This window comes from Camelus bactrianus, chromosome 16 (genome assembly GCF_048773025.1).
Source record: "Camelus bactrianus isolate YW-2024 breed Bactrian camel chromosome 16, ASM4877302v1, whole genome shotgun sequence".
Classification (NCBI taxonomy): domain Eukaryota; kingdom Metazoa; phylum Chordata; class Mammalia; order Artiodactyla; family Camelidae; genus Camelus; species Camelus bactrianus.
Genome location: NC_133554.1, coordinates 59778009 through 59802863, shown reverse-complemented (window position 1 = coordinate 59802863; position 24855 = coordinate 59778009). Strand labels below are relative to the sequence as shown.

At 54.4% G+C, this 24855-nt stretch overlaps 1 protein-coding gene across 1 annotated transcript in view; it reads right to left on the bottom strand.

The window, feature by feature from the left end:
* Positions 1–1934: 1934 nt before the first annotated feature.
* FOXK2 (forkhead box K2) overlaps positions 1935–24855 on the bottom strand; it is a 51286-nt gene continuing 28365 nt past the window's right edge. Inside the window, exons 2-9 of the mRNA XM_074344079.1 lie at positions 24519–24713; positions 20813–20960; positions 18861–19007; positions 15273–15466; positions 14292–14467; positions 13079–13375; positions 12726–12935; positions 1935–4852 (exon numbers count right to left, since the gene is read on the bottom strand). Coding sequence (XP_074200180.1) covers positions 4656–4852; positions 12726–12935; positions 13079–13375; positions 14292–14467; positions 15273–15466; positions 18861–19007; positions 20813–20960; positions 24519–24713 — 1564 coding nt within the window. The 3' untranslated portion in view covers positions 1935–4655. The remainder of the gene's footprint in view (positions 4853–12725; positions 12936–13078; positions 13376–14291; positions 14468–15272; positions 15467–18860; positions 19008–20812; positions 20961–24518; positions 24714–24855) is intronic.

Here is a 24855-nt window from a genome sequence, read left to right as displayed (position 1 = left end):
TGGCTCCCTGTACCGCGTAATTCTGGACTGTGTCCTGCACGTTGTGAGCCTGAGTCTTACTAAAATCCTCTAGGGGCTGTTGATTTATTTTTTCCAAGCAGGCAAACCACCTGTCTAGGTTCAGACTGGACGTGCTGACCTGCCTTCTGTGGGCTGTGGTTCTACGTCGGCTGTTTCCTGAGCTCGGCAGTGCTGTCTGGGGCCATCGTTATGGGAGTTCAGCGAATAAGCCTTTGCTCTGCTTCCTCAGGTCAGTTCCCAGCATGTGCAGCTCCGGGTGAGCCAGGACGTCACACGGCATCAGGGGACCTTGCTCTACCCACCTCTTGGCCTCTCTGGCTCCACACCTCCTGTCCCCCGGGAGCCCCCTTTCCTGGCCCTTGGCCCACAGGCTCAGGTGTGAACCCCCCCTGAGACACTGCACACTCCTTGGGGCCAAAGGAAAACATTTCTCCCTCCCACCCCCACCCCCTCTGGACTGGAGCTGCCCCCTTTCCCCCTTCCTCTTCCCGGAGTCCCCAGTGCCCCTCACTGTGCCCACGGGGCCCTTTCCTCCTGGTCCCTCTGTGCACCCCTGATGGGCACTCCTAGAGTCCACACCAGGAGATGCCAGACAGAAAGCACTCAGGAAAATCTTCACCATCTCAGTTCTTCCAGCTTTAAACCCTGCTAGTTTCCTCCTCCGAGGGCTGAGACAGCTGCTTTCTTTGTTCTGTCAGCGCAGAGTCCCGGGGAGAGTGTGCTTACAGCACCGGGACCTCAGAAGGACGTTTCTAACCCCAGAGATTCTATGCCTACAGGCCTGGTCCTCTCAGCAGAAGTCAGCTGAGAGCCATGCTGCACCTCCCTTTGCTGCGGCCATGAACACGGAGGCGGAGCGGGGCCCGTCCTGGACCAGGACTCCACAGGACGCTGAGCTCGGGCCTGCGGGCCAAGTTGGCATCACCACAAACTCAGGGGCGTCTCCCCTCCCTACTTAGGCCGCAACTTACGGTCCGTGACTGCACACAGGCTCCCGAGCCCAGTGTCTTCCCACCAGATGGCGCGGCCCTCAGCGTGGAGCTCCCGCTGAGGTGCTCCTGCTGCATGAAAAGCCTGTTATCAGAGTCACTGAACCGGTTCATGTATCTGAAGTCCTCTTCCCTGCAACCGGTCTTTATCCTGGATAAAGGGAGACCATCCTGTTTGACTCGGTTTAACCTCAAGAAGGCAACATGAATGAATCATCAGTCGCTCTTCCCAAGCGAGACTGGGTTAAGACCTAGCGCATTTTAGGCACCGGGTAACGTAGAAAGGGCGACACACCTGAAGACCAGGTGTGAAGGCGTCCCTCTGATGGGAGCGTCTCTCGGCCATGGGGACTTCTTTCACGCACATGGACTGTCCCCTAGCCAGGGCGAGGGCTCTCCCTGGGAGCGCCCCTGGCACGCAGTCAGCTGCACTCGGCTCCCGGGGGCCCGTGTCACCACATCCAGGGCCCCTTCAGGACACCAGTGGTCCTGGCCAGAGATTCCTGGCCACTGGACGATCAACGTGTTAACAGTGTGGCAACTTCACCAGCCACGTGCCCCCTTAGAGAAGGTCCTTCTCTCACGGAGGACGATCTCGAGTTGTTGCAATGAGCTTTCTCAGGCTGAGGGGCAAGTCTGCAGAAGAAATGGTAGCAGCAGCTTTAAAACTCCAACGTGGTGGACAGAAGCCAGCAGACGCTGTCATCCCTGCCTGAGGCCCAGGGCCTTTTCCACGTGCAAGTGCTCGGGCGCCTTCTCGTGGCCGAGCCTCCGAGGCTGCACGGCCGTCACCACAGCAGCGCCTTCGAATACTCGCACCAGCACGGTAGGTAGGCATCGATGCTCAGAAAGGAGCACCACGTCTAAGAGCAGAAAGGCGGTGCCAGCGTGAGCTCGCCACAGCGACAATGACACTCGATGCAGTTAAAATTGATAAAAATACTTTATTGAATTTCAGGACCTTGGTACTTTTAAAATTCCAAATCTTTGCACACAATCACCACTACACTCTCCAGAACAGTGGAGGTTAGGACGTGAAGATTGTCACTTATCTCCTTGTCTCACACAGCACAGGAGTCCCGAGTCCTGACACCGCCCACTTCGGACCATGACCTCCGCCTACCCTGCTGTTCCGGGAGGACGGCAGGGGATGGCATGTGTGCGGAGCTCAGCCGTCCGCGTGGAGGCTCCAGACGCAGGAGGAAGCTCAGTCCCTGGCGTGCGGATGCTCCCTGGAACGTGCCACCTCGCTCAGACCACACGTGAGTTTCCCTTTTGTATTTTTGTCTGGTTCAGGGCGGAGCAGCTGAGATGAAGTTTCTAGTCCCTCAGGGAGCTCAGAAGTTTGGCAAAGGTCAGAGCAGAGACTTTGAAACAAGACTTTTAGGAACTGCCGCTGGGCGGCTGGGAGGGAGCGCGGTGCGGCAAGACGGCTGTAGCACCAGGGCAGGCTGGGCGGCGCCCGGAGTCGCGGGCTCTCGGGATTTCGGAGCCAAATTCAAGCATTTTTAAAAGTGCCCAGGATACGGTGGTTTGCTCATCTGTGTGTCCTGCCCTCTCCCTGACAGTCCTCAAGTTCTCCTTCTGCAGACAGGAGAGCGAGGCCCCCGCCCCGGGCAAAGGCTCCAGCTCCTTACGGCAGGCGCTGTCCGCTCTCCTTCAGTTTGGGAACTGGGTCCGTTTCTCACCTAAAACCCTGCAGCCGTCTCTCCCGCCCCATGAAGCCTGTATCTTTGGCTCAGGAATAACCAGCTGACAGACTGGGCCGCGGTGGGGAGTGTCTCCAGGAGGGCGCAGGAGGTGTCGGCTCAGTGTCGCTGGGCCCTCTCCCCCAGGTGGTCCAGTCACCAACCTGAGCCCGTGGGTGGCGGCTGCGGGCCGGGACACTCAGCAGTGACCCAACCCCCACACAGGACACAGCACAATCCCAACTATTCCGCAAACTACAAGCCTTCTGAGTAAACAAACAAAAACACAAGTTCCAAGGTGCCTGTCAAGTGCCTGGGAGGTGGGAATGCCGCCCGCACTCCAGGCCGCGAGTTAGCGTTTGCCACCGTCACACACGCGGTCTCATTCACGTGATGGTTTCGTCTTTATTTTTTTAAATGGCTGAGTTATAAATCCAGCTAATGTGCAGTAATTTCATAATTTTAATATGCATTATCTGCAGTAACACTGTGACAGTGCAATACCGTGGATTGACACACAACACTTAGAACAGATTTATCATATTTGGTCTTTGGGTAAATCATAAATGTTTTAAAATCGCCTAAATATACCATTCTGAGCTGTTTCATTCCACCAGGAAAATACAGGGCTTTTTCCTCCCTTAAAAAAAATTAAATACCAAAATAACTACATTTAAATAAATAATGTTATGATGATGACATTTAAAAATTCACAATAGGACCGAAGCCCTCTCTGTCTGCACGGCTGCTCAGCCCGGGCCCCGGGACAGGCGAGTGCTTCCTCCCGGAGGACTGGGGCTGAGGCCAACAGGGCTCCTACCTCCCCTCTCACCTCGGTTTCCCTTCCTCTTGCTCTTGTTTTCCGTAGAGGAGACGGCAGCCTTGGTACTGGACTCAGTTCTGGAAGGTTGGTGGGGTTTCCTATTACACATCAGAGAGGGACCAGATGTTTCGCACGCTTTCCCGAAGGGCACCAGCCTCCGAGACCCTTGTGTTAACGCACAGCTGGACGCCGTGCAGAGCTGGTGATGGCAGCTGCCACGGCCAGCGTGCCTCAGAGAGATCTGTGACAGGTTTGAAAAGGATGTGTGATAAAAGATCGAATCTTGTTTCCGATGAAGGAGGAATAGTTCTGCAGTTTTAAACATACACAATGCGCAGGAGACTTGTTTTACTTAGAGTGGAAAATTATGCCAGGGACACGTCAACATAAAGAAAGAAACAACAAAAAGGAGCAAGAAAGAGACGGGTAAGTGCAGCCATTGGGTCACACGTGGCCAGCGGGCGTCTGCGTCCGTCTGTCCCACACACGGAAATGGAGGTGCATTAAATTCATCACGCAACTGCTCTAACCGGGAAGATCTGCAGACGTCATCAAGTAGCTCCCTCTGACTTTACGGGACAGACAAAAGTAAGTCATTCCATAGGCTGGAAACAAATAAAAACAAACGAAACTATGTTGTTTCTCTTCCCCAAGTGAAATCCACACAAAAGGTCCCGTGTGATTCCGAATTTCCAGAGTAGAAGTGGAGTGATCTGAAATGTCAAAGACCCCGTTATTTTGTAAAGAAAGAAAGTGCACCTCAAAGTACTCTAATTCCACGTGTGGACAACAAAATACTGTCTGGTCTGCGGGCGGCAGGGCGGCTCCGGCCCAGCCCGGCAGGTCCACTTGCACCGGGCGCGTCCTCACGCGAAGGACCGCGAGTCTCAGAGTTGAGAGCTAAGCGCGGGGCGGGGAGACGCCGCCAGGGCCTGGCTTCGATGTGGTTTGTTCAGGTGTGACTTCTGTCTTTAAATTAAGGAGTTTTAAGGCCACCTGGGTTTTGTGTTTTCAGTGCTGAGGTGAAGTCCAACCGCAGGGCCCTCCGCCCACCGAGAGAAGGCGCTCCGAGCGTCGGTGAGAGGCAGTGTCTCCTTTTGGCACCAGAGTTGACGAGGAGGAGGGCGCCCGGCGCTAGTTCTGGACGCCCTTCTCGCGCGCGGCTGCCGGCGGCGGGTCCACGCTCAGGGCGATGACGATGCTTTCGCCGTCCTCCGTCTTGACCCGCTTCAGCTCCGGCTGCTCCGCCGGGTCGCCGTTCTGGCGCTTGGTGGGCAGGGAGGCCGAGGCTGAGGCGTGGGTCGCCAGCATGTGCAGGGGGCTCGCCGCCGCTGCGGAGAGACGGGGGGTTAGAGCCCAAGCGCCTGTGAACCACGGGCCCAGCGAGGGTCCCATCCACAGCCGCCTCCTTCCCGCATCCAACCACACGGGCGCCAAGCCCGGGGGACGGAGGCTCGGGGTCAGGCAGAGGGGGCACAGCCCCTGGAGGAGGAGGCTCGCCCCTCCCTCTGCCTGAGCTTGGCTCATCTCCATCTCTGACCTGGAGGGCCCCACCTGCCTTGTGCTCTGCATACCCGGCTGAGCCCAGCAGACAAACCAAGAAGGCAGCCCCACACTTAGAAGTGCCACTTCCTCCACGGCACTGGGACGTGGGCCTGGGCTGGAAGGAGCCTGGAGCCAACGGCACCCTGTCCGGCGAGACCCCTGCCATCCCACCTGCCGCTGCAAGCACTGACGGGGGGGGGGGCACCCTGGCAGCGGGCGGCCCACTTGGGGGTCTCACCCACAGGAAGCCTGGCGTGCCCCGAAAAGCCTGGATGCCAACCCCCATCTCGCGAGCACGCGGACTCCCAGAGGGGACGCTCAGGTCTGCTCTGCTGCGTAAGAACTTCCACCAAACCCATGACTCCAGGTATTTTAATTTTAATACACTGCTTTAAGTGGGCTGAGAGATTACAGCATTTCCTCCTAAGAAGCGAAGCCTGGAGCTAAACGGAGACATGAAGGAGGGCACGTGAAGTGCAGCAAACAGGAAGCCCCAGGGCACAGGCTGTGGTCAGAGAAGGGCAGCCCCGACTGCCAGCACCTCCACCCTCACCTCCGACAGCCCCCTCTGATCATGGTCCCAGCAGGCTTGTGCAGGAATCTAAAACTCACGCAGGTTAATTACACCTCAGTGAAGCTGGAAAAAACCCACGTGGAAACGCAAAGGGCCTACAGTGACCAACACAACTTTTTATAAAGTGCCAAGGCGGAGGCCTGACGCATCCCGACTTCAAGACTTCTTACAAAGCCCCAGTAACCATGACGAGGCATCGGCCCTTGGACAGGCACGCAGATGGACCCAACAGAAAGGAGCACCTGGGAACACACCTGCAGGGCAAGTGATTTTTGACGAAGGTACCAAGGCAATTCAGCGGAGAAGGGAAAGTCTTTTCAACAGACGGTGTTGAAATAACTTTGACTTTATACAAAATTAACTCAAAACGGGCCACAGACCTAAATGTAGGAGCTGAAACTGTAAAACAATTAAAATAAAACAAAGGAAAAAAATCTTAGTGACCTTGTGTTTGACAATGACCTTTCACTTACATTGGGGTGGGGTGGGGGTGGGAACAGAAATTAAAGGAAAAAAAATTGACAAACTGGGCTTTATAAAAGTGTAAACATTCTGTTCTTCAGAAGACTTGAAAACAAAAAGGCAAGCCACAGACCGGGAGAAATATCTGCAAAGTACACATCTGACAGAGGACTTATGTCCAGAGTGCGTAACAAACTCCTACCACGCAGTTAAAAAGGAAAACAACTCAATTTTTAAAGTGGGCAAAAGATGTGAACAGGCCTTTCACCACAGCATGTATGACGATGTGAAGTGAGCAAAAACGAGGGTGCCCAACACCAGTGATCACTAGGAAAATACAAGCTCAAGCCAATTAAAAACACCGGGCCGGCTGAAGGAAGACTGGGCACCCCACGCACCGGCAGGAGCGGAGATGGTGCAGCTGCTGCCGGAGGCCATCAGACAAGTCTCTGAAGTTAATCACCCCCCCCCAGCGGGTGACGCGCCGCTCCCCTCAGGCATTCCCCAAGCCCGTCTGACCACCGTGGGGAACGACTACTGGGGTGACAACACACCATCACTGACTGTCCACTCAAAGCGGCCGGCACCGCCCGACAGCCACCTGCTGGCACCGGCCTGCATCCCGGCTGCCCCACCTCCCGACCTCTGAGGGGGATCAGCAGGTCCTACACTCAGGAACCAGTGAGTCCCGTGGGTCCTGACTCCCCGCACCCCGACAGCTGGAGACCAGGAGGGAGCCCCCAGGAGCCGGCTGCTGGGCAGACTGGACTCTGCACGGCGACAAGACCCCACTGTCTGCTGGCGCCTCCCTTCACCTGACTTGGCTGAGCAGTGCCGGGTTCCCAGGGCAGCTCCTCCGAGGCCGACCATGTGTCAGGTCTGGAAGGGCGCCCTGGTGGGAAGCCCGCTCTGCAGCAGCCAGAGGGCATTATTCCTGGGCAGACAAGGCGCACGGGGATGTTGAGGAAAACCCAGCCCAAAGCCAACAGGACTGCCGGCATCTCTGGGAGACAAGTAAAGAACAGCCTGGGCAAGACCGCCCCTGCTCCTGCTGCCGCCCCCCCCCCCCGCCGCAGGCCTGGATACGGGGACGCTGGCCTCTTGGTGGTTGGTTCCCAGTGGCCACAGGACCCAGGGACGACTCCCCGTGGGAGGGGAGCCAGCGGGGTGGCTGAGGGGATGGAAGGAAAGAGGCGGGTCAGGGAGCCATCAGGCTTGCGCACGGCTGTCCTGGTAACGTGGAAGAAATGGCAGGAAGAGACGCCAGGCTACTTAAGATGCAAACTGGGAACTGGACAGCAGGGCCGCACAGACCAGGCCCGGCCCTCTGGTGCCTCCAGGAGGGCGCAGAGGGCCCACCAGGCAGAGCCGCAGAGCAGTACTGCAGCTGGACCGCCCTCTCTGTTGCACTGACTCAGAAGACCATCCGAGTCATGGCTCCCCTCACACCCCCAGCCCCCCACCCATCACTGCCGGCTGCACACTCATGAGACAACACCCGCCTGGGTCCTGGCTGGGCCAGCTAGGTGCAGAAGCGACCTGTCAGGTCCTGGCCACTGGGTGACCACACAAGGGCAGCCTCGACCCCATCCACGACACCTGCTGGGCCTGGCCCGACAGCTTTGTGCTCACTGAAGCCCCTTCAGTGACACAGGGACAGAGAGAGACCCCACCTGTCGGGCAGCGGGGACCCTGGAGGCTAACAGCTACCCAAACGCCGAGGCTGGACACCCTAAGAGCTGTTAGCCTCTGGCCTTGAAGGGAACGGGGCCCCTGACCTAGAGAGGACGCTGAGCACTGGCTCTGCAGCCTCGCCATCTGGGAACAAAGGGACCGGCAGCTGGACCCTGGACAATGCGGGGCCTCTCATTCACCTCCACACTGACTCGCCAGAGTGGCTGCTGCGTCCCTTTCCTGCACAAGGGCCTGTGTGACGCGGGGGCAGCATACCTGCTGCCTGGCTTCGTCCAGCTGGGCAGACACACCCCCACTGCAGAGGACACGGCAGAGACGCAGAGCCCTGGCCTAGTTTGGGAGCCGCAAACTTCTGGCTCGAATAAATGCTCTTTCAGGAGGACAGAGCTGTCATAGACCCAGAGCAGGATGGAGTTAACGTAAGGTCAAAGCCTGAGAAACAATGTGAACGCAAGAAGGGGCGGGCAGCTGTGGGCAGGGCCTGCTGTCTAGAGGAAGGGGTGCAGCGTGGGTCCTGGGCCACACTCACAGTGACCTGAAAACCCCTAAGAAGGGTGACAGAAAGGAAAGGAGAAGGAGAAGGAAAGGAAAGGAGAAGACCAGGGCCGTGAGGAAGACTGAAGAGTGGGAGGAGAAGTCTCGGCAGGAGACGTGCAGAGGGCGGCTCCAGGCCGCAGGGAGCAGTTGCAAGGCCAGCTAAGCTCCAAACCCTGGACAACGCCGGGAAGCAGTTTAAGAAATACCACAACCATCACGGCGCTAGTGAGCCCTGCGTGGGGACCGGTGACAGAGGTCAGAGCCGGAGCCCGCCCCACAGTAGGACCTGTGCCCTCCCCTCCCCATGCCTGTGGCGGCCAGACCCAAGCTCAGGGCCCTCAGTGCTGGGCGTAAGCCGGGCACGTGCCTGGGGGGACAGGCTTCCTTCCCCAAGGCTGTGGGGCGAAGCCTCATGAAGCCGCCTGGGAAGGCCCCTGCAGAGCAGGAAGACACCGGGTTCCCACTTGGGGACGCTCAACCCTCGGCCACGTGGTGTCTCAGCAGGAGGACTCAACTCCACAGTCACCTTCCAAGGGGACGCCGGGCATCGCCCTGGCCCCTGGCGCCCGCACCCACCTGTCCATCAGCTCGGTCTAGTGGGGAGGAGAGGCTAAGAAGTAGCCAGACCATGGGGTCTTCTGTGAGCAGCCCCAGACACCGCCAGGAAGACGTCCCACTGCACGATGGCCTGGGCTGACTCCCAAATTCAGTCGTTACCCTGATGCGGAAGCCAGCCAAAGGCACTACGAGAAAACCACAGACCAATCCCCTGACGAAGCCTGACACACCCATCCTCAACAAAATGCCAGCAAACCGAACTCAACAGCAAGTTAAACGGATCATACGCCAGCACCACGTGGGATTGTCCCAGAAAGGAAAGGGTGGTTCAACACATAAAACCCACCCGTGGGAGACACAGCGTTAACAGAACAGAGGAGAAAAACACCCGTGATCATCTTAACACAGAAAAGGCACATGACGAAACTCAACACTCAGCAAATCAGGGATGGAAGGGGAATCTGTCCACGTGGTAACATGTACGACAACCCACACCGGAATCAGCTCCCCCTCAAGGTCAGGATCAAGCCAAGGACGCTGGCCTCTGCCGCTGCTGGTCAACGCTGCACTGCAAGTGCCACCAGGGCAACTGGGCAGCAAGGGGAACAGAAGGCATCCATCCGAACGGGAATGGAAGCGAAGCTCCCTCTACTGGGAAATGACGGGACCTTTATATGAAGAACATCCTAACAAATCCACTAAGAAAACCCCTAGGATAGAAAACTCATACAATTAACAAATGAACTCAGCAAAGCTGCAGGGTGTAAGGTCAACATACAGTCAACTGCAGTCTTACACAGCAGCAGCGAGTAATTTAGAAGGAAATTATGAAAATACCGTTTAGAAAACCATTCAGAAGACATAGAACAGAAGGAAATTTAACCATGGCTTAAACACTGCAAGACTCACACACTGAGAACTATAAAACACTGTTGAAAGAAATCAAAGGCCCAAACAAACGGAAAGACATTCCGTGCTCAAGGACCAGAGGACTTAACACCGTCAGGATGGCAGGACCACCCCAAACCACCTGCAAGTTAATACCATCCCTACCAGAACCTCACTTCTGATCGAAAACTTCCCATGGAGCTGTACGGTGTCCCGAGCAGCCAGAACACGCCTGAAAAAGAACAACGTTGGAGGACGCACACCTCCCGGTTTCAGACCTCCCTACAAAGCTACAGCTCTCACAGCCAACGTGGCTTTGGCACAAGGACAGACACGAAGATCAATGAACTAGAACTGAGACATAAACCCACACACCGGAGGTCAACTGATTTTAACAAGGGTGCCAAGACCACTTGGTGGGAAAGCACCACCTCCCACAGGTGGTGCTGGGGCAGCTGCACCTCCACAAGCAGAAGGAAGAGGCCGGGCCCTCACCTCACACCACGTGCAAATAAATTAACTCCAAATGGATCAAAGACCTAGACATGACTCAACTGTAAAACTCCTAGAAGGCACAGGGTAAAGTTAAGTCTTCACGACCTCAGATTTGACTTTGGACTCTTAGATATGCACCAGAAGCACAAGAAACAAAGGGAAAATAAGTTGGACTTCATCAGAATTAAAAACTTCTGTGCATCAGAGACACTATCAAGAAACAACAAAGTTTATAAAATAGATAAACAAGTTCTTCTGTACAGCACAGGGAGCTATGTTCAATCTCACGTAGTAACCTATAATAAAAAAGAACATGAAAACAAATATATTTATGTATACGTATGACTGAAACATGCTGTACACCAGAAATTGATACACTGTGAACTAACTATACTTCAATAAATTTTTTTTTATTTAAAGAAAAAGGTCCTACGGTATATACAGAGAATTACTCTCAGTACCTTATAATGGCCTACGATGAAAAAGAATATGGAAGGGAATACATACATAAATGAAATCACTATGCTGCACACCAGAAATGAACACAACACTGTAAGTCGACTTACTTCAATAATAGTCAAAAAAGACACCATCAAGAAAGTGAAGAGACAAACCCACCAAGTGGAAGCAAGCACCTGAGACCACACACAGGCTCCCCGGCTTTTCCCAAGTCCCTCTGTGCCACTTTGCTTTTACGGAAGACCTGCATTAGTACCTGTTTCCGCTGATGGAAAGACATCCAGATGGGGTTTTCACTTCTAAGGAGACAGGGAAATGCTGTGCGGGGAGCTGAGCGAGAGGCAGCGGCGCCCCAGCACAGAGGGACACCACCACGCTGCTCCCGGGGACCACATGCAGCAGCGCAGCCTCCAGCCACTGCAGCTGTGAACCACGTCTGTGCTCTGCCTCGGCTCTGCATCCATTAGCAAGACGTGTCCTCAGGTTTCACAGGAACCCTTTACTTTTGGATGGCAGGGAAAACCTGTATTTGATCAGGACCTAGTATCCAAAATACATAAAGAGCTCCTACAACTAAACAACAGAAAGACAAATAAACCAATTAAGAAAATGGTTCCAAGGATGTAGATGCTTCTTCAAGTGTTGAAGAGGATGTGGACAAATCAGGACCCTCACACTGTCACTGAGGATAGAACGGAAAATGTAGCCACTGTGGAAAACAGTTTGGTGGTCACTAAACAAACACGGAATTGCCACATGACTCAGCAACTCCACTCCCAGGTACGTGCCCAAGAGAGATGACTACAAGGACTAAAACACGCTTGTACACGAACGGTCATCGTTCCCAGCAGCCAGAAGGTGGAAACAGCCTAACTGCCCATCACCTGGCGAAGGAACAAATGTGACGGAATCGTCCTCAGCCAGGGACTGGCGCACTGACACGTCAAGCCCGCCTGTGACGACCAAGTTACTCACAGAGAGAAGAATGAGACCCAAATGATTTTTAGCTACTTTGGAGACACGGGGCTTGAGGAAGAAAGCACTTTAAACAGGCAACTGATTGTAAATTTCTCAACTTATCCACAGGTTGCTGTGTGTTACCTGTGATTTAAAAACAAAAACTTCTCAATGGTTAGCCTTCCCTAGAAAATGTTCCAAATCTTTCCTTCCATGACACTTGGGTGGGCAGGGTGAGAACTGGGATCACATGCGGCCCCCCAAGTCTCCACCCCATGTAAGCTCAGGTAGGCATCAGAGGTCAACACAGTTAAGCCCCCTGTTCCCCACCCTCTCTCCAAGAAAGTTAGCCTGGGCCAGCAGCTTCTGATTCCACCACGTGAGGTCCTGTGGGTCCCTGGATCAGGACAGCACGGCAGCGTGACAGCCCACACGCCTGGACGTCAGGCACTCCCAATGCGGGCCCACAGTGAACGCGTCTGAACACCAGCCCCAAAGACCCCAAACTCCTGGCGACTTACAGCCAGCTGGACGCCTGCCCTTCACACGGCTCCCTGGGACCAAGCGGAATGCGGGTCTCTGGCCTCTGGGTTAAAAGCCAAGCTCCCTCGGTCTCGTCTGCATCAGAGCGCCAGGCTTTCAGAGCCAAGAGCACGGGAGAGCGGCAGCCCCTGCTTCCGCTGCCACAGGCTCAAGCACACCCAGCCGCCCCCCGGGGAGGGCACTGCCAGCGGGCAGGGCAGCTGTGACGGCCCCCAGGACATTTCAGAAGTTCGGGTCTGTCGCCACCCCTCAGGCTGCTTCCAGGCCACCCAGAGGTCCATAGAAGGGGGGAGCGGTGCCCCCTCGAGGTGTGCAGACGCATCTCTTCAGATGGACCCTCCAACCGGAGTCCTGGGGCCCGGTCCCACCCCCACTTTCCGGTCTCCGCAGGATCTGGAAACGCAGACACTTCTTCACACAAAAACTAAAACTTAGCACTCGGAACCCAAGCGCTCTTCCTAAAAGGAGAGCAGAGAGAGGGCGCTGCTTACCGCTGTTCACCTGCCCGTGGACGGCGGCGGGGACTGGCACCACGTGAGTCCCATTCTGCGTGACAGTTTTTACTGGAAGCTGGTGCTGACCGAGAGGTGCCTGCTGCACTATAGTGACCGTCTGCACAGGGGCGGCCGGGGACGTCTGGATGAGCCGGCCGGCGGCACCGAGGGTGGCGTGGCTAACTGCAGGAATAGGTTCCACTTTCACTGAATTAAAACAAAAGGGAAAGCGAAGAAATGACACCAACTGGCGCCACGGGGAAGCGCACAGGGGCCCGCGGAGCTGCGCCAGCACGAGGTCAGGGCCGTGGTTGGGAGGGTGCGCGGGAGGCTTCTCAGCGCTCGCTCACCTTTCACTTCTCTGTGGTCTCCGTTCTCCTGCGGCTCTGCCTTGGGCGGGGCCAGCACGGCCGCCTGAGCGACCACGGCCTGCCCGGCGACGCTGTGGGTGCTCGCGGGGGCCAGCGCAGCCACGCTGGTGACGGACACCGCCGGGATCTGGTGGACGACATGCACCGTCTGCACGACGGGCTGCTGGGGGGGAGCGGTGGTCGCGGGGGCGGCGACAGCGTAGGTGACGGGCTTGACCGTGGGCGGCAGTGGTCGCTGCACGGTGATTAGGACGGGCTGACCGGACAGAGGCGAGCCTGCCGAGGACGGGGCGGGAGTGAGGCTCGTCACCCCAGCCAGCCAACCCAGCCCCACCGGCAACAGGCAGACTGATGTCGGGAAACAGGACGGGGCCCTTTTCACCCGGTGGTGCCAGAGTCACTAGGGTATTTCATGGGGATGTTCGAGGCTAACACTGCGACCCCCGCCCTGCTGAGGTGTCTCACACCACCTCTCCCCAGTAGAAAGGAGCCGCCCACCCAGGCCTGAAGGAGGCGCTGCGCTGGCCAGGGTCAATGCCTCCGGCTTTCGCTGCGTGGACAGCTCGGGGACGGAGCCAGGGCCGCCATCAGCAGCGAGCCGCTCCTCTTTCTGCTTTGGGCATCTGGCCTGGGCTCAGAGTGACAGGAAAGGCCCCAACCTGGGGGCAGGCGGGAGCATCACCAGCATGACCAGCAAATCCAATACATCAAAACGCACGTTCTGCCAACCAGCCAGGAACCACAGTGGAACGACCCTGGACACATTTCCACACTTCTTTTTTTCGTTCCCCAGGGCACATATTTTTATCCTACATGGTGGCTTTGTAAGCACACTGAAAAATGCTCACTTATTCATTAGAGACATTTTTTGCTGCCAATCAATGTCTAGTTTGTCTAATTATGTTATTTCTTTTGAGAGGAATCTTTTCACATTTTTGAATGAGGAAGCAGATAACTGACAAAATAGGTTAATTCTAAATTTTTCAGGTACCTGCACTAGAGTCACAGAAAAGAACGTTCACAGATCTTTCCCCAATGCTACTAGCTTCTCAGAGCCTATGAAAGAACACTCGAGTGCCATGCAGAAAGCACCAGGCATGAGGCAGGAAGGAACCAGGGCCTCCCCTCTGTCTTGGATGAGCCTGCTCACCTGTCTGACTGCCCCCCCCCCACCTGCCCCTGCACATCTCACCTGGAGCGCTCTGGGCGAACCGTGCCTCCTGGATGACAGCGAGTTTGGGCTGGGCGGCACCTGGCTCGGGCTCCAGGGGGGCCGGCGAACCTTCCCTCGACAGGCTCTCGGGGGTCTGGGCGCCACTGGAGTGAGCAGACAGCACTCCAGCATGGTTGGGAGAGGCTGGGGCACTTCTGTGTTACCAAAAAGACGACAGCGGAGTTTTACAGTTAAAGCCCTCATAAAACTGCCTCATTTAAAAAGTGCATTTTGCAAAAAGGGATGTCATCTGTCTTCTGCCAACCAACCACACATCTACAAGTCTTACTTTCTCTGTGAACACCTGGTACCTGAGACGGACACTCAGTGAGACTGGCCGGACTGTGACAGAGCCACTGTGCCCAGGCTCTGCTGCTCCAGCTCCGCACAGGCTGCGCAGCCTTGGGCTGGACCGGCTGCCCTCCACCCAGCTCCCGTCCATAGTCAGGCAGCCGGGCCAGCAGTGTGCGCGCTGGCTGGGGCTTAAAACTCATGTCAGAGTCATTTCATTTTTTGTTTGTTTAAAAACAGTATCTATTAATGAAGCTAAAAATATGTAATTTTTAAATCAGGCAATTAACGTTGCATACACCAATCTTGACTTTAAGCAGCTAAGAGGTAGCTTTAAAGAGCTCTTCAAATCCCAAGGAAAAGGCAAAAACACTGTCCATCAGCGTGGCACTGTTACATTGCCAACTCGTCATACTGACAATGTGCATTCAACAAAGCAACAGTTGTTACGTGGGAATGGATTTAAGTAAAACTTTACATCAGAATTGTTTCAGACCACTAGAAACAAAAATACATGAGCAGCATCCAACAGTTTTTTCAAATCCCATCCCAACCTTTAATCAAAATGCATTTGGTAATTTCTTCATTTTCAAAAGGAAAATCTACCAATACATCAAAGGTAAACTCACTGAGCATTAAGTGGGGTCTGTGTGCTTGTCTTGTCCTTACCTAGACGAGAGAGGTCCCAGAGGGGTTCTAAAGCAGGGCACGCCCCTAGGCCGTCTTTTCCTAAAAGCCTGCTCTATTAATTTGCTTTCAGAGGCGGGGTCTATCCTCCAGAATGAGCCTTTGCCTGGTTCTTCCTGGGAACGTGGTACTTTGATGAAATAACGATTCAGAGAGAGATTGTGGCGAATTGAATTCTATGAAACATAAAAAAATACGTAGAATTCATATACTTCTTTGCTGAGAAATAAAAACGTGCCCCAGTTCTTGTGCCCTGCCAAGCTGCAGCTCTGCACTGGAAGGAGGCGGCCCTCCCGGAAGTGTGGGGGGGACTGCAGGTGGGACCGCGGTTGCGACCACTCAGCAGGACGGCCAGAGGCTGCCCGGGGGCTTCTGCAGAGGAGAGGACACCAGGATGCCGGCAGGGTAACAGCGTGGCAGGGTGGGCACCTGAGTAGGGAGGGGAACTGGGGAATGGAGGGGGGCAGGGACTATTCCAACAGGGGAAACATCAACTTCCACCTTTCTTCCAGGTAGGAAGACAACGACTATCACTGGTCACCTGATCTTTCCTGCTGACCTCTCCCTGTCTGGAGCCGAACAGAGCCAAGATCAGCCAAGATCAGCATTCCTTTAAGATACTTTTTTAAGCACAAAATTAGCTTAGAGAATCTGTCATAGCCGTTAGAATGAGTTAACCCAGCAGAAGGTACCTGGCAAACCAGCAGAGGAGAAGGATCAGCCAAAGTGAGAAGCACCACTGACACCCCTCCAGTGAAAGAACTTCCGTGCACTTTACTTCTCTGATCCTCAGAATAATAGTGTGAGGCACAGAAAAGAAATCTCTTTCTCAATTCCTAAGTCCATTCTTCTACCACAAAAAGCTCTGATCTGAGCAGAGCTCCCAAATCCTGAGGCCTTGGAAATGTCAGGAAAAGCTGGATGAAAGTCATGCGTTCAGATCATTCTGTGCACTTACATTAATGTTCAAATTTAAAATTAATAAATGAAACTGTTAAAAGCTTCAACTCAAACTAAAATTTGGGGCTATCCAAAAGTCATTTCTAAATTCCTCGATTAACTTTCTGACAGAACTGCTACCCATGACCTAAAATTCTGACTGGCCAGAGGTGGCTCAGAAATCAAAACACGCCAATACCACTATACAACCAACCCAAGGGACTGCCCTCTGGACATCAGTCCCTCCACTGGCAGCATGAGGGGGCAGGCTGGGCCGCGTGTCTGTGACTTGTGAGACTGTTTATAACGTGTCATACGAGAGTGGGAATATTTTAATAACCACAGATACCTGCTATAATGTTTTATCAGAGTTAAGCTGAAAACCAGCCAACAGCTCTCTACCCACTCCTCCAGAGAAGACTGGCTCCTACTGCTGCCCCATCAAGACAGAGAAGGCCATCCTCTTCCAGCCGCAATCAGACCTTCCCGAGTGTGGAGCAGAAGGCGGATTCCAGGACTGCGGACTGAGAAAAGCACGCCCAGACGAAGACCCTGCAGGACACTCAGTGTGACAGGTGTGAAACCGGCGCCCAGCAGGAAGGAGCTCGGGAGTGACTGCCAAGCCCCGGCGCTGGACGACCCAGACACCGGGCTGCGCTGACCGAGGTACAGCGGCCCCGGTGCGCGCTGTCAGGAGGAAGCACGGAGATGAGCGCTACTGCAGGGGACAGGGAGCCAGGATTTCTACCCTGCTCCATTACCCCTCACACCCCCAACAGGCTGTCCAGTAAGTTCGAAGATCAGGGAGCTGGAGCTTCTGTTCTGAAAGTGGAACAGAACCCAGGCTGGGCCTTGACAAGACAGACGACCTTCCTCTCCACCCTCACAACCTCATAAATGGTCACCGTGACCCTCCAGCCAGCATGCCTCTAGAAAACAGGAGGATATAACAGGAGACAAGGAACAGAAACACAAAGTAACTGTGTTTCTAAGGTAACTGGAGGCCTTTGTAACTTGATCAAACAAAGCTACACACATTAAAACCACACCGATGCAGATTCCAGCGATTCAGAAAGTATTAGGAAGTACTTAGAGAAGGTGGATTATAATTTAAAACTGAAAGTGAAGAAAAAGACCACTCCTGACCTGACTCACTCCCTGGGAGACTGAGGCGGGAAGAGGCTGCCCCGTAGCCCCCACTCGTCTTTAAGAAGAAACCTCATGAGGCACAGACTCAGCCCCACACGGGTGTCAGGAAGCACAGGGTGCTTGACTGCAAGGGCAGTGCCAGGCTCTGCAGAAACACTCACCCCTCTTACAGCCCAGCCCACCGGCATTTCAAATCATCAGAAGCCCTCACATAGTGAGCCACCCCCCCAAGCACCGAGCCCTCACCTGCCCGCACCCGGGGGCTGTGTCCCACATGCAGTCCCCAGACATGGACAGACGACCATCTGCTTCTTCTGTGTTACATTTTCTTCGAAGCACAAGTGCACTGTTACAGATTAAACACAGTGGGTCCCGCTAGGATGTACCGTACAATGTGTTAGGGACCTGCCAGGTAGCTGGGCACGGAAGTGCTCTCCAAATCCAGCATTTCTCTCCCGGCCAGCTAAGAACAAGAGGGCAGACAGGGCAGGCTGCATCTTGTACCTTCTACAACTAAAACCCTTACACGACTGCAGACTTTTACAAAGGAAATATTCAGGATCTGACTGGTGCACTATTTTTATTAGAACACAGCATATGTTCTGTCTCCCTTCCGTTAAACAGAAAACGGTTACCACCCCCACCACTCCAATCACCTGGTTATGCTTATGGGTCAAAAGAAACACTTTTCAAAGGATCATTTACTCATTAAGCCTCAAAGGAATTCTGTAGCCATTCCAGGTTACTTAATGAGTTAAATCATGGATGTCTTTCTCTTTTCACTGCACTTTTGCTGCTCCATGCGGCAAACAACCCTTCCCTGTGCTGACTTAGCGAGGCCCTACGAGCCATGCAGTAAGTGACCACACACAACACGGACACACAGAACCGGGAGAACACACACGATGTAAGGGTGTAAACATTTAACCTAAACAATGGAAACAATGCACCAATTTCAAGGTGTCCTCTGAGGAGGCCACGGTTCACAGACACCCTAGGAACAGGCTGAAAGGACAGCTGGACGCGCAGGTCCCATTTAAATGGGCAGCGCTGTGTCCATCTGTCTTACATGCTGGCCAGCTGGAGACAATGTCTTTTGAAGAAAGGGTTCCTTGGTAAACCAGTTTGAAAACCATCCCTGTCCAAAATTCAAAAGGCTACAAGCGTCAGGTGTGGATGAGGAAGACAGGCGCATGCCAAGGGACAGGGTGCACTGGCTTTTCAGCCCTCCCTCACTCGAGACACACAGAATGAACTGCCCTGGTCAGAGAGAAGCCTCTCTGACGACCGGAGCCTGCCCTGGCCGTGGGGACCGTGACAGGGAGAGACAGAGACTGGGGTTCCTCCAGAGCCGCGCCCGCTCCCACCCTGCACAAGGGGCCTGCAGCCTGCCCCCTGCACAGCAGCTCAGTCCCCTTGGCTGCCAACCGCACCTGCGAGACCCGCAGCAGCGGCCTCAGCAGCGAACTGAAACCGACCCACCTGCCAGCCCTTGTCCGCCGTCCGGTAGTAGGGGTAGTTTTTAGTGATGTGTGTGTAAATCCCATTCAGGGTGAGCTGTCTGTCAGGCGCCATCGTGATTGCTTGTACGATTAATTGTGCATAGGAGTAAGGTGGCTTTGAGTCATCCTGCATTTAAGTCAAAAGAAGTAATGAAGTTATCAAAATTTTTACTAAACTTGCTGAAATTCAGGAGTCTCGATGTTTTTAAGCATTCCTGTGATAATGCTAAGTTTTCCTTCCTACAAAAGTAATATAATTTAATGGGAAAGCTTTTGGAAAATTTGGAAGAAGCAAAAGAAGGTGTGCACACAGCATAAAAAAAGAACAGTAAAATCACTTCAGGAGAAAGTCAAAATGGCAAAAACGAAAAGAACAAGAAAACGAGGAAAGCTGCCTGACCTCAGGAGAGTCTAGAGCAACACCCCCCCACACCACAGCCAGGGCCCATCACATGGGTCCAGCGGTCACCTGGAGGGCTGGCATGGCTCCGGGGCCTCAGAGGGCCTTGCGTGCAAGGATGCTGAGCACCACAGCACCAGAGGGACGCGCTTAGAACCACTGAGCTCTCCTCCTGTGAGAAAGCCCTGCGCCCAGGTGAGCTCCAGGAGCCAGACTCAGGTTGCCACCCCAGGGGCCGAGGCACCTGGGCAGGTTGTTCAGGTGTGCGGCGGGGGGGAGGGGGGGTTGGCATCCCTGGTCCCCGCGCGCTCAGAGCCGCCAGTGGCTCCTTGCCACTGTGATGAGTCAGACCCCATACGCTCTGCACGGACAGGAACCACCCACAACCCCACACCCACTTGTAAACAGCCAGGGCCTGCCCCGCTGGTCTCCCTGAGCGCATGCGTGCTGGGCTCCTGGACGTGGGGCACAGGGAAGGGATGGTGGAGCTGAAGCCCCTGCAGGCCAGAGCAAAGCCCTCCTCACTGTGCTTACACTGTCTGGGGGGATTTCCTTGTTATCTTTTTTCCATACATTTCAATTTTTTTAAGCTTTTTTTTTTTAAATGAAAAATGTAACACAGAGCAGCCCATAACACAGCCGTATCAGCTGAAAACAAACTTCTATAAAGTGAACAGAAGTACAGCCAACAGTGGGCTGAGAGAGAACACAGCCCACATCCCAGGAGCTTCCCTCGGCCCCTCCCTTCGAGAGGCCACCTCTGCTCCTGACCTTTCATACTGACCACGGTCGTGCTGACTGACCTTTTACCATCTAAGAAACATCGGAAACAATTCCACTTAGTTCTGCCTGACTTTCAACAGGCAAGTGGACGGAGGTGAAATCCCACCGAGGGCGCCCTCCGTGTCTGCCCCTGCCCGGCACCCCGTGCCGAGGCTCCTGGCGGGGGCGGCTCATCCCCACGGCTGTGCTGTGTCCTCGAGGGGAACCCAGCACGTTTCATAAATGTGTCCTCGGAGGAACACTTCTCAGCACTGCATCCAGGGCGCTTCCAATGAGCAACATGGCGCATGACACCCCTAGCTCAATCACTCTTTCCTCACGGGGCACTTAGACCGCGCTCAGTTTTCCGTGACCTTCTGTTGGAGATGTGCGTCCACTTCCCCCAGACGAAGTCCTAGCAGGGACATGACTGGGTCAAAGGGTGGAAGCAGGCAGGTCCCCTGTGGACTGTCAAGAAGGGGACTCGCGAGCGTCTGCGCGCAGACGAGCGCAAGAGGGCCTTCAGACGCGGGTGTGTGCAGCCTTCAGCACCTGGGGGGGGGGGGGCAGGATTGAGCCCAGGGACGTCCCCGGACACCCCAGTGAGGGTGAAGGGTTCAGGACCTGGGCCCCAGTGGCTGCTGGGGAGAACCCAGTTCTGAGTGCCTGCAGGAAAGCACCTGCGAGACTGCGTCCGTGCAGACGTGAAGTGAGGACAGATGGCAACCCGGTGGCCCCGGGGGTCTGTTCTGTGGTTGTAAAACATTTACCTTTGGGCTGTCTCCACCTGAAGCTTCCTTCTCGTTTTCTGGCTGTGAGCTGTCGGCCATTAAGTTGAGGTCAGATGGTATCACACGGCCCATTTTGTATCCTGAAGACCCTGCTCCCCGGGGGCTGGATGGGCAGGAGTTTGCAGCACTGAGGGAAGAAACGGTTGTTCCTGTCAGTCTATGACAGAGCACACATCACACTGTGTTTCAGTAACTGGCTCTTACTTCAAGGAAAACAAACTCAAAAAGTAAGCATTTCAGCATTTCCCATGGAAAAATGGACTCCCTTTTTCTCTGTGAAATTTAATATCACCCCAAGAAATCAGGTATTTGCTGCCCCTAGTGTCATCTTAGGAACTTACAGGACATAAGAGCGGAATGTGAGACCAGGGCTCAAGCTGGCAGAGGGGCTGAGCGCTGCCCCCCGCCCCGCCCTCCAAGAGCTGAGGACAGGCTGGGACGAAGGACACGGCAACCAGCAGCACCAGAAAGGTCAGGGAGAGTCTTGGGGGGCGGAGGGACAGGATGCACAGAAGGGGGTGAGGGAACGAGGCCGGGGACACACACACACGGGCAGGCGCGAGAGGGGCCACAAAACACCAGCAATCAGACACTGGAGCCCGTTCTTAAACGTGCACTTTCTCCCACAAGACAGGGCTGGGCTGTGACGCTGAGAATGTGAGGGTTCTCATCTCTGCTGCCAAAGGCCACGTTCATTTGTAATGATTCACCAAGTCACACATTCACCTATGCGCCCTTTTCTGTACAGCGTTACACTTTAAAAAAGAGAACAAGCCACTGAAATGGAAGGAAACCAAGGTAAGACTGTGCAGAAATCCAGTAAATATACGACAGTGTGTATGGTTAGCCCTCACTTGTGCTTTGGGTAAAAAAAAAGACAAGTGTTGCAAATGTAGAGAGATTTTCTGGGAAAATTCCTAAGAACAACTCAACATCAAAAAACCAAACAACCCAATTTAAAAAGTGGGCAGAAGAACTGAACAGAAATTTCCCACAGAGGAAATGCAGATGGCCGCCAGGCACATGAAAGGCGCTCTACACCACAATTATCAGGGACACGCAAATCAAAACCACAATAAAATATCACTTCACATCTGTCAGAATGGCTGTCATCAGAAAGAACACAAATAACAAATGCTGGCGAGGACGCGGAGAAAAGGGAGCCCTCATGCACTGCTGGTGGGAACGTAAATTGGTGCAGCCACTGTGGAGAACAGTGTGGAGGTTTCTCAAAAACAAGAAACAGAACTACCATATGAGCTTCCAGTTGTGGGTATATATATATATATATATCTCCTGCCACCAAAACCCCCCACTATTTCTAAAAGATGCATGCACCCCAGTGTAAACAGCAGCAATATTTACAACAGCCAAGACACGGAAGCAACCTAAGTGTCCATCCACAGATGATGGGATAAAGAGGATGTGGTGTATACATACAATGGAATACTACTCAGCCATAAAAACAACATAACGCCATTTGCAGCAACATGGATGGACTTGGAGGCATTATGCTAAGTGAAGTAAGTCAGACAAAAACGCATACTGTATGATATCACTTACATGTGGAATCTAACAAATACAACAAACTAGCGAATACAACAAAAAAGGAGCAGACTTGCAGATACAGAGAACAAACCAGTGGTTACCAGTGGGGGAGGGGGGAGGAGGGAGGGGAGGCACAAACTACCGGGTGAGGCAGGCTCGGGTGTCCTGCACAACACGGGGAATCCAGACAGTATTCTGTAATAATGGTGAATGGAAAGTAATTTTTATAAGTATGTATATATATATACCCACACACATACATATATACTTTTAAAAACACCTAAGAAACTGTGGTCTCCTCCAAAAACCTGATCTGGAAAGGAGGGTCCGGCAGGTGGAGCGACATACTGCACCCGGCACCCTGCAGCCCCGCTGGCCCCTCCACGAGTACGTGTCAGCAGCACCCACACTTGAGCGCCCACCACGGGCCAGGAATGCCTCTTAAAGCAGCGGAGAGAAGGGAACAAGACAGCAAGACCGCTCAGAGCTCAGCTCCATGACCTGAAACCCAGCTGACACGGGCGGAATGTGGACGTGTGGCAGGAGGGTGACCCCACTGGCCGGACAGTGGGTTTGAGAAGGCAGGTGGGCGCCATGCCCCAGGCCGTTGGAAGCCGGGGCCACACTTGAGCTCTCCCTCTGCTGAGGGGCAGACACAGGGACAGCGAGGGGTAAGCAAGGACAAGAGGGAGACGAAGCTACGTGAGGAGAGGCGGGGTCAGGAGCTGACCAAAATCCTAAGAGTTCCAACCACCCTTGCTTCCCTGAGCGCCCACGGGACCGTCTCCACGTGGCTGTGCAGGGTGTCGGTGGCCTGATTCCAAGGCTGCTGCTTCCACTGTGGGCCGCTGTTCCACTTGGGTAAACACTGGTTTGTGCCCCTTCCTGGGTGAATTCTGCACTTCTCACACAATGCTGATTACGAGTCTGGCCACGGGGCTGCTGGCTTTTACCCGCCCACTGACACACTTACTACTTGGTCCACCTGGTCCCATGTGAACAAATTTGACTAAGTGGGAGAGGCAGAGGCAGCATCCTTGGCAGAGCAGCCGCGGCCTGAGCGGAGAAGGGGCCTGAGCACGGACTCGACTCGGGGCCAAGCAGGGCCAGCAGCCAGAATCGTCCTGACACTCCCTGCAGAGTCCCTTCCAGAAGGCCTACCGTTGACACTGGTTTTTAAGAGGATAAACAGAAGTGTTCAATTGAAAGCTACAACCCAGAGCTGCGGGCACTCCCTCCGTGCCCTCCTTGCTCTGCTGCGCACAAGGTCAGCCTGAGTGGAAGAGGCGAGGCCTTCCCGCCTCGCAGCCATGTCCTGTGGACACACGGGACAGCAGGAGCTCGGCCCCTGAGAAAAGTAAATGTGTTCGTTTCACACCTAAGTCTAACATCACTCACACTGAAGAAGATGCCCTAATACATACTCTGTGCTTCTAAGACCAATGGAACGTAAGAGGACTGACTGGCCTGAGCCCACCCCACAGTCACAGCGGACCCAGGGGGACAGCGGAGCCCTGCCTCAAGCACAGTCCAGCTGGCTCCAGGCGCGTGTCCATGGGTCCCGGGGCGGCCCTTGACTCGACCCTCAGCTGCCGTCCCCTTAAGCCTGGCACAACAGAACCACCTCACGCTGGGTTCCATGCTGGAGAGTGTGCCTGGAAGCCACCATCCTCCACTTCCTGAGGCTCCCAGTCTCTTTTAGGACCTCAGGACAAACACAAGTTTGTCACTTCACTGTTGTCAGACTCAGTAATCCAAAGTGTAAGTCATCAGAATTTACATGAAACTGCAGCAAACCAAGATGCAACTGAAAACCCCTCTCAAACTTTAAACCAGTATGACAAATCATCTACCCCTTCAACTTATATTTAAATAAAAAGAATCCACAAGTAAAAATCCAGGAACATTTGGGAGCTGTGCTTCATAACACAGGAAAATGAGAAACTAAACAACATTCTAAGTGCCCCCAGCACCCGCACTCCACGTAGATCAGCACCGGGGAAGAGAGAGGGCCGACCACGCACTGCTGCCTTCACTGTGACTGACGGCTTCTCAAAGTCCCAAGGCAAGAGGCAGGGAGGAAACCCGGACCGGGTGGACCCACAGCGACCTCTGTCCGCCCCAGAAGCGGCTGTACCTGATGGTTCCCGTGGGGGAGGGGAGGGGGCTGATGAGGTGGGCCATGGTGTCTGGAATGTTGATGGTCAGGGGCGAGATGTGAGCCTGCACAGGCTTCACCGGCGACTCGGGCGCCTCCTGCTTCTCCCTCTTCTCGCTGGACAGAGCGGTGAACGTTATCTTGATGTTTGTGCTCGGGAACCGGAACGTGCACCTGAAAGAGAAGGGCCGACTGTCAGCGCCCGGCTGCTGGGCAGGGGCGAGGGTCCTGTCCAGCAGGTCGCAGGGCTCACGTGTCCCAGGTGCACTGGGGCCTCGTCTTGTGTGCCAAGCTCACCTCACGTGCTGTAAGTCAC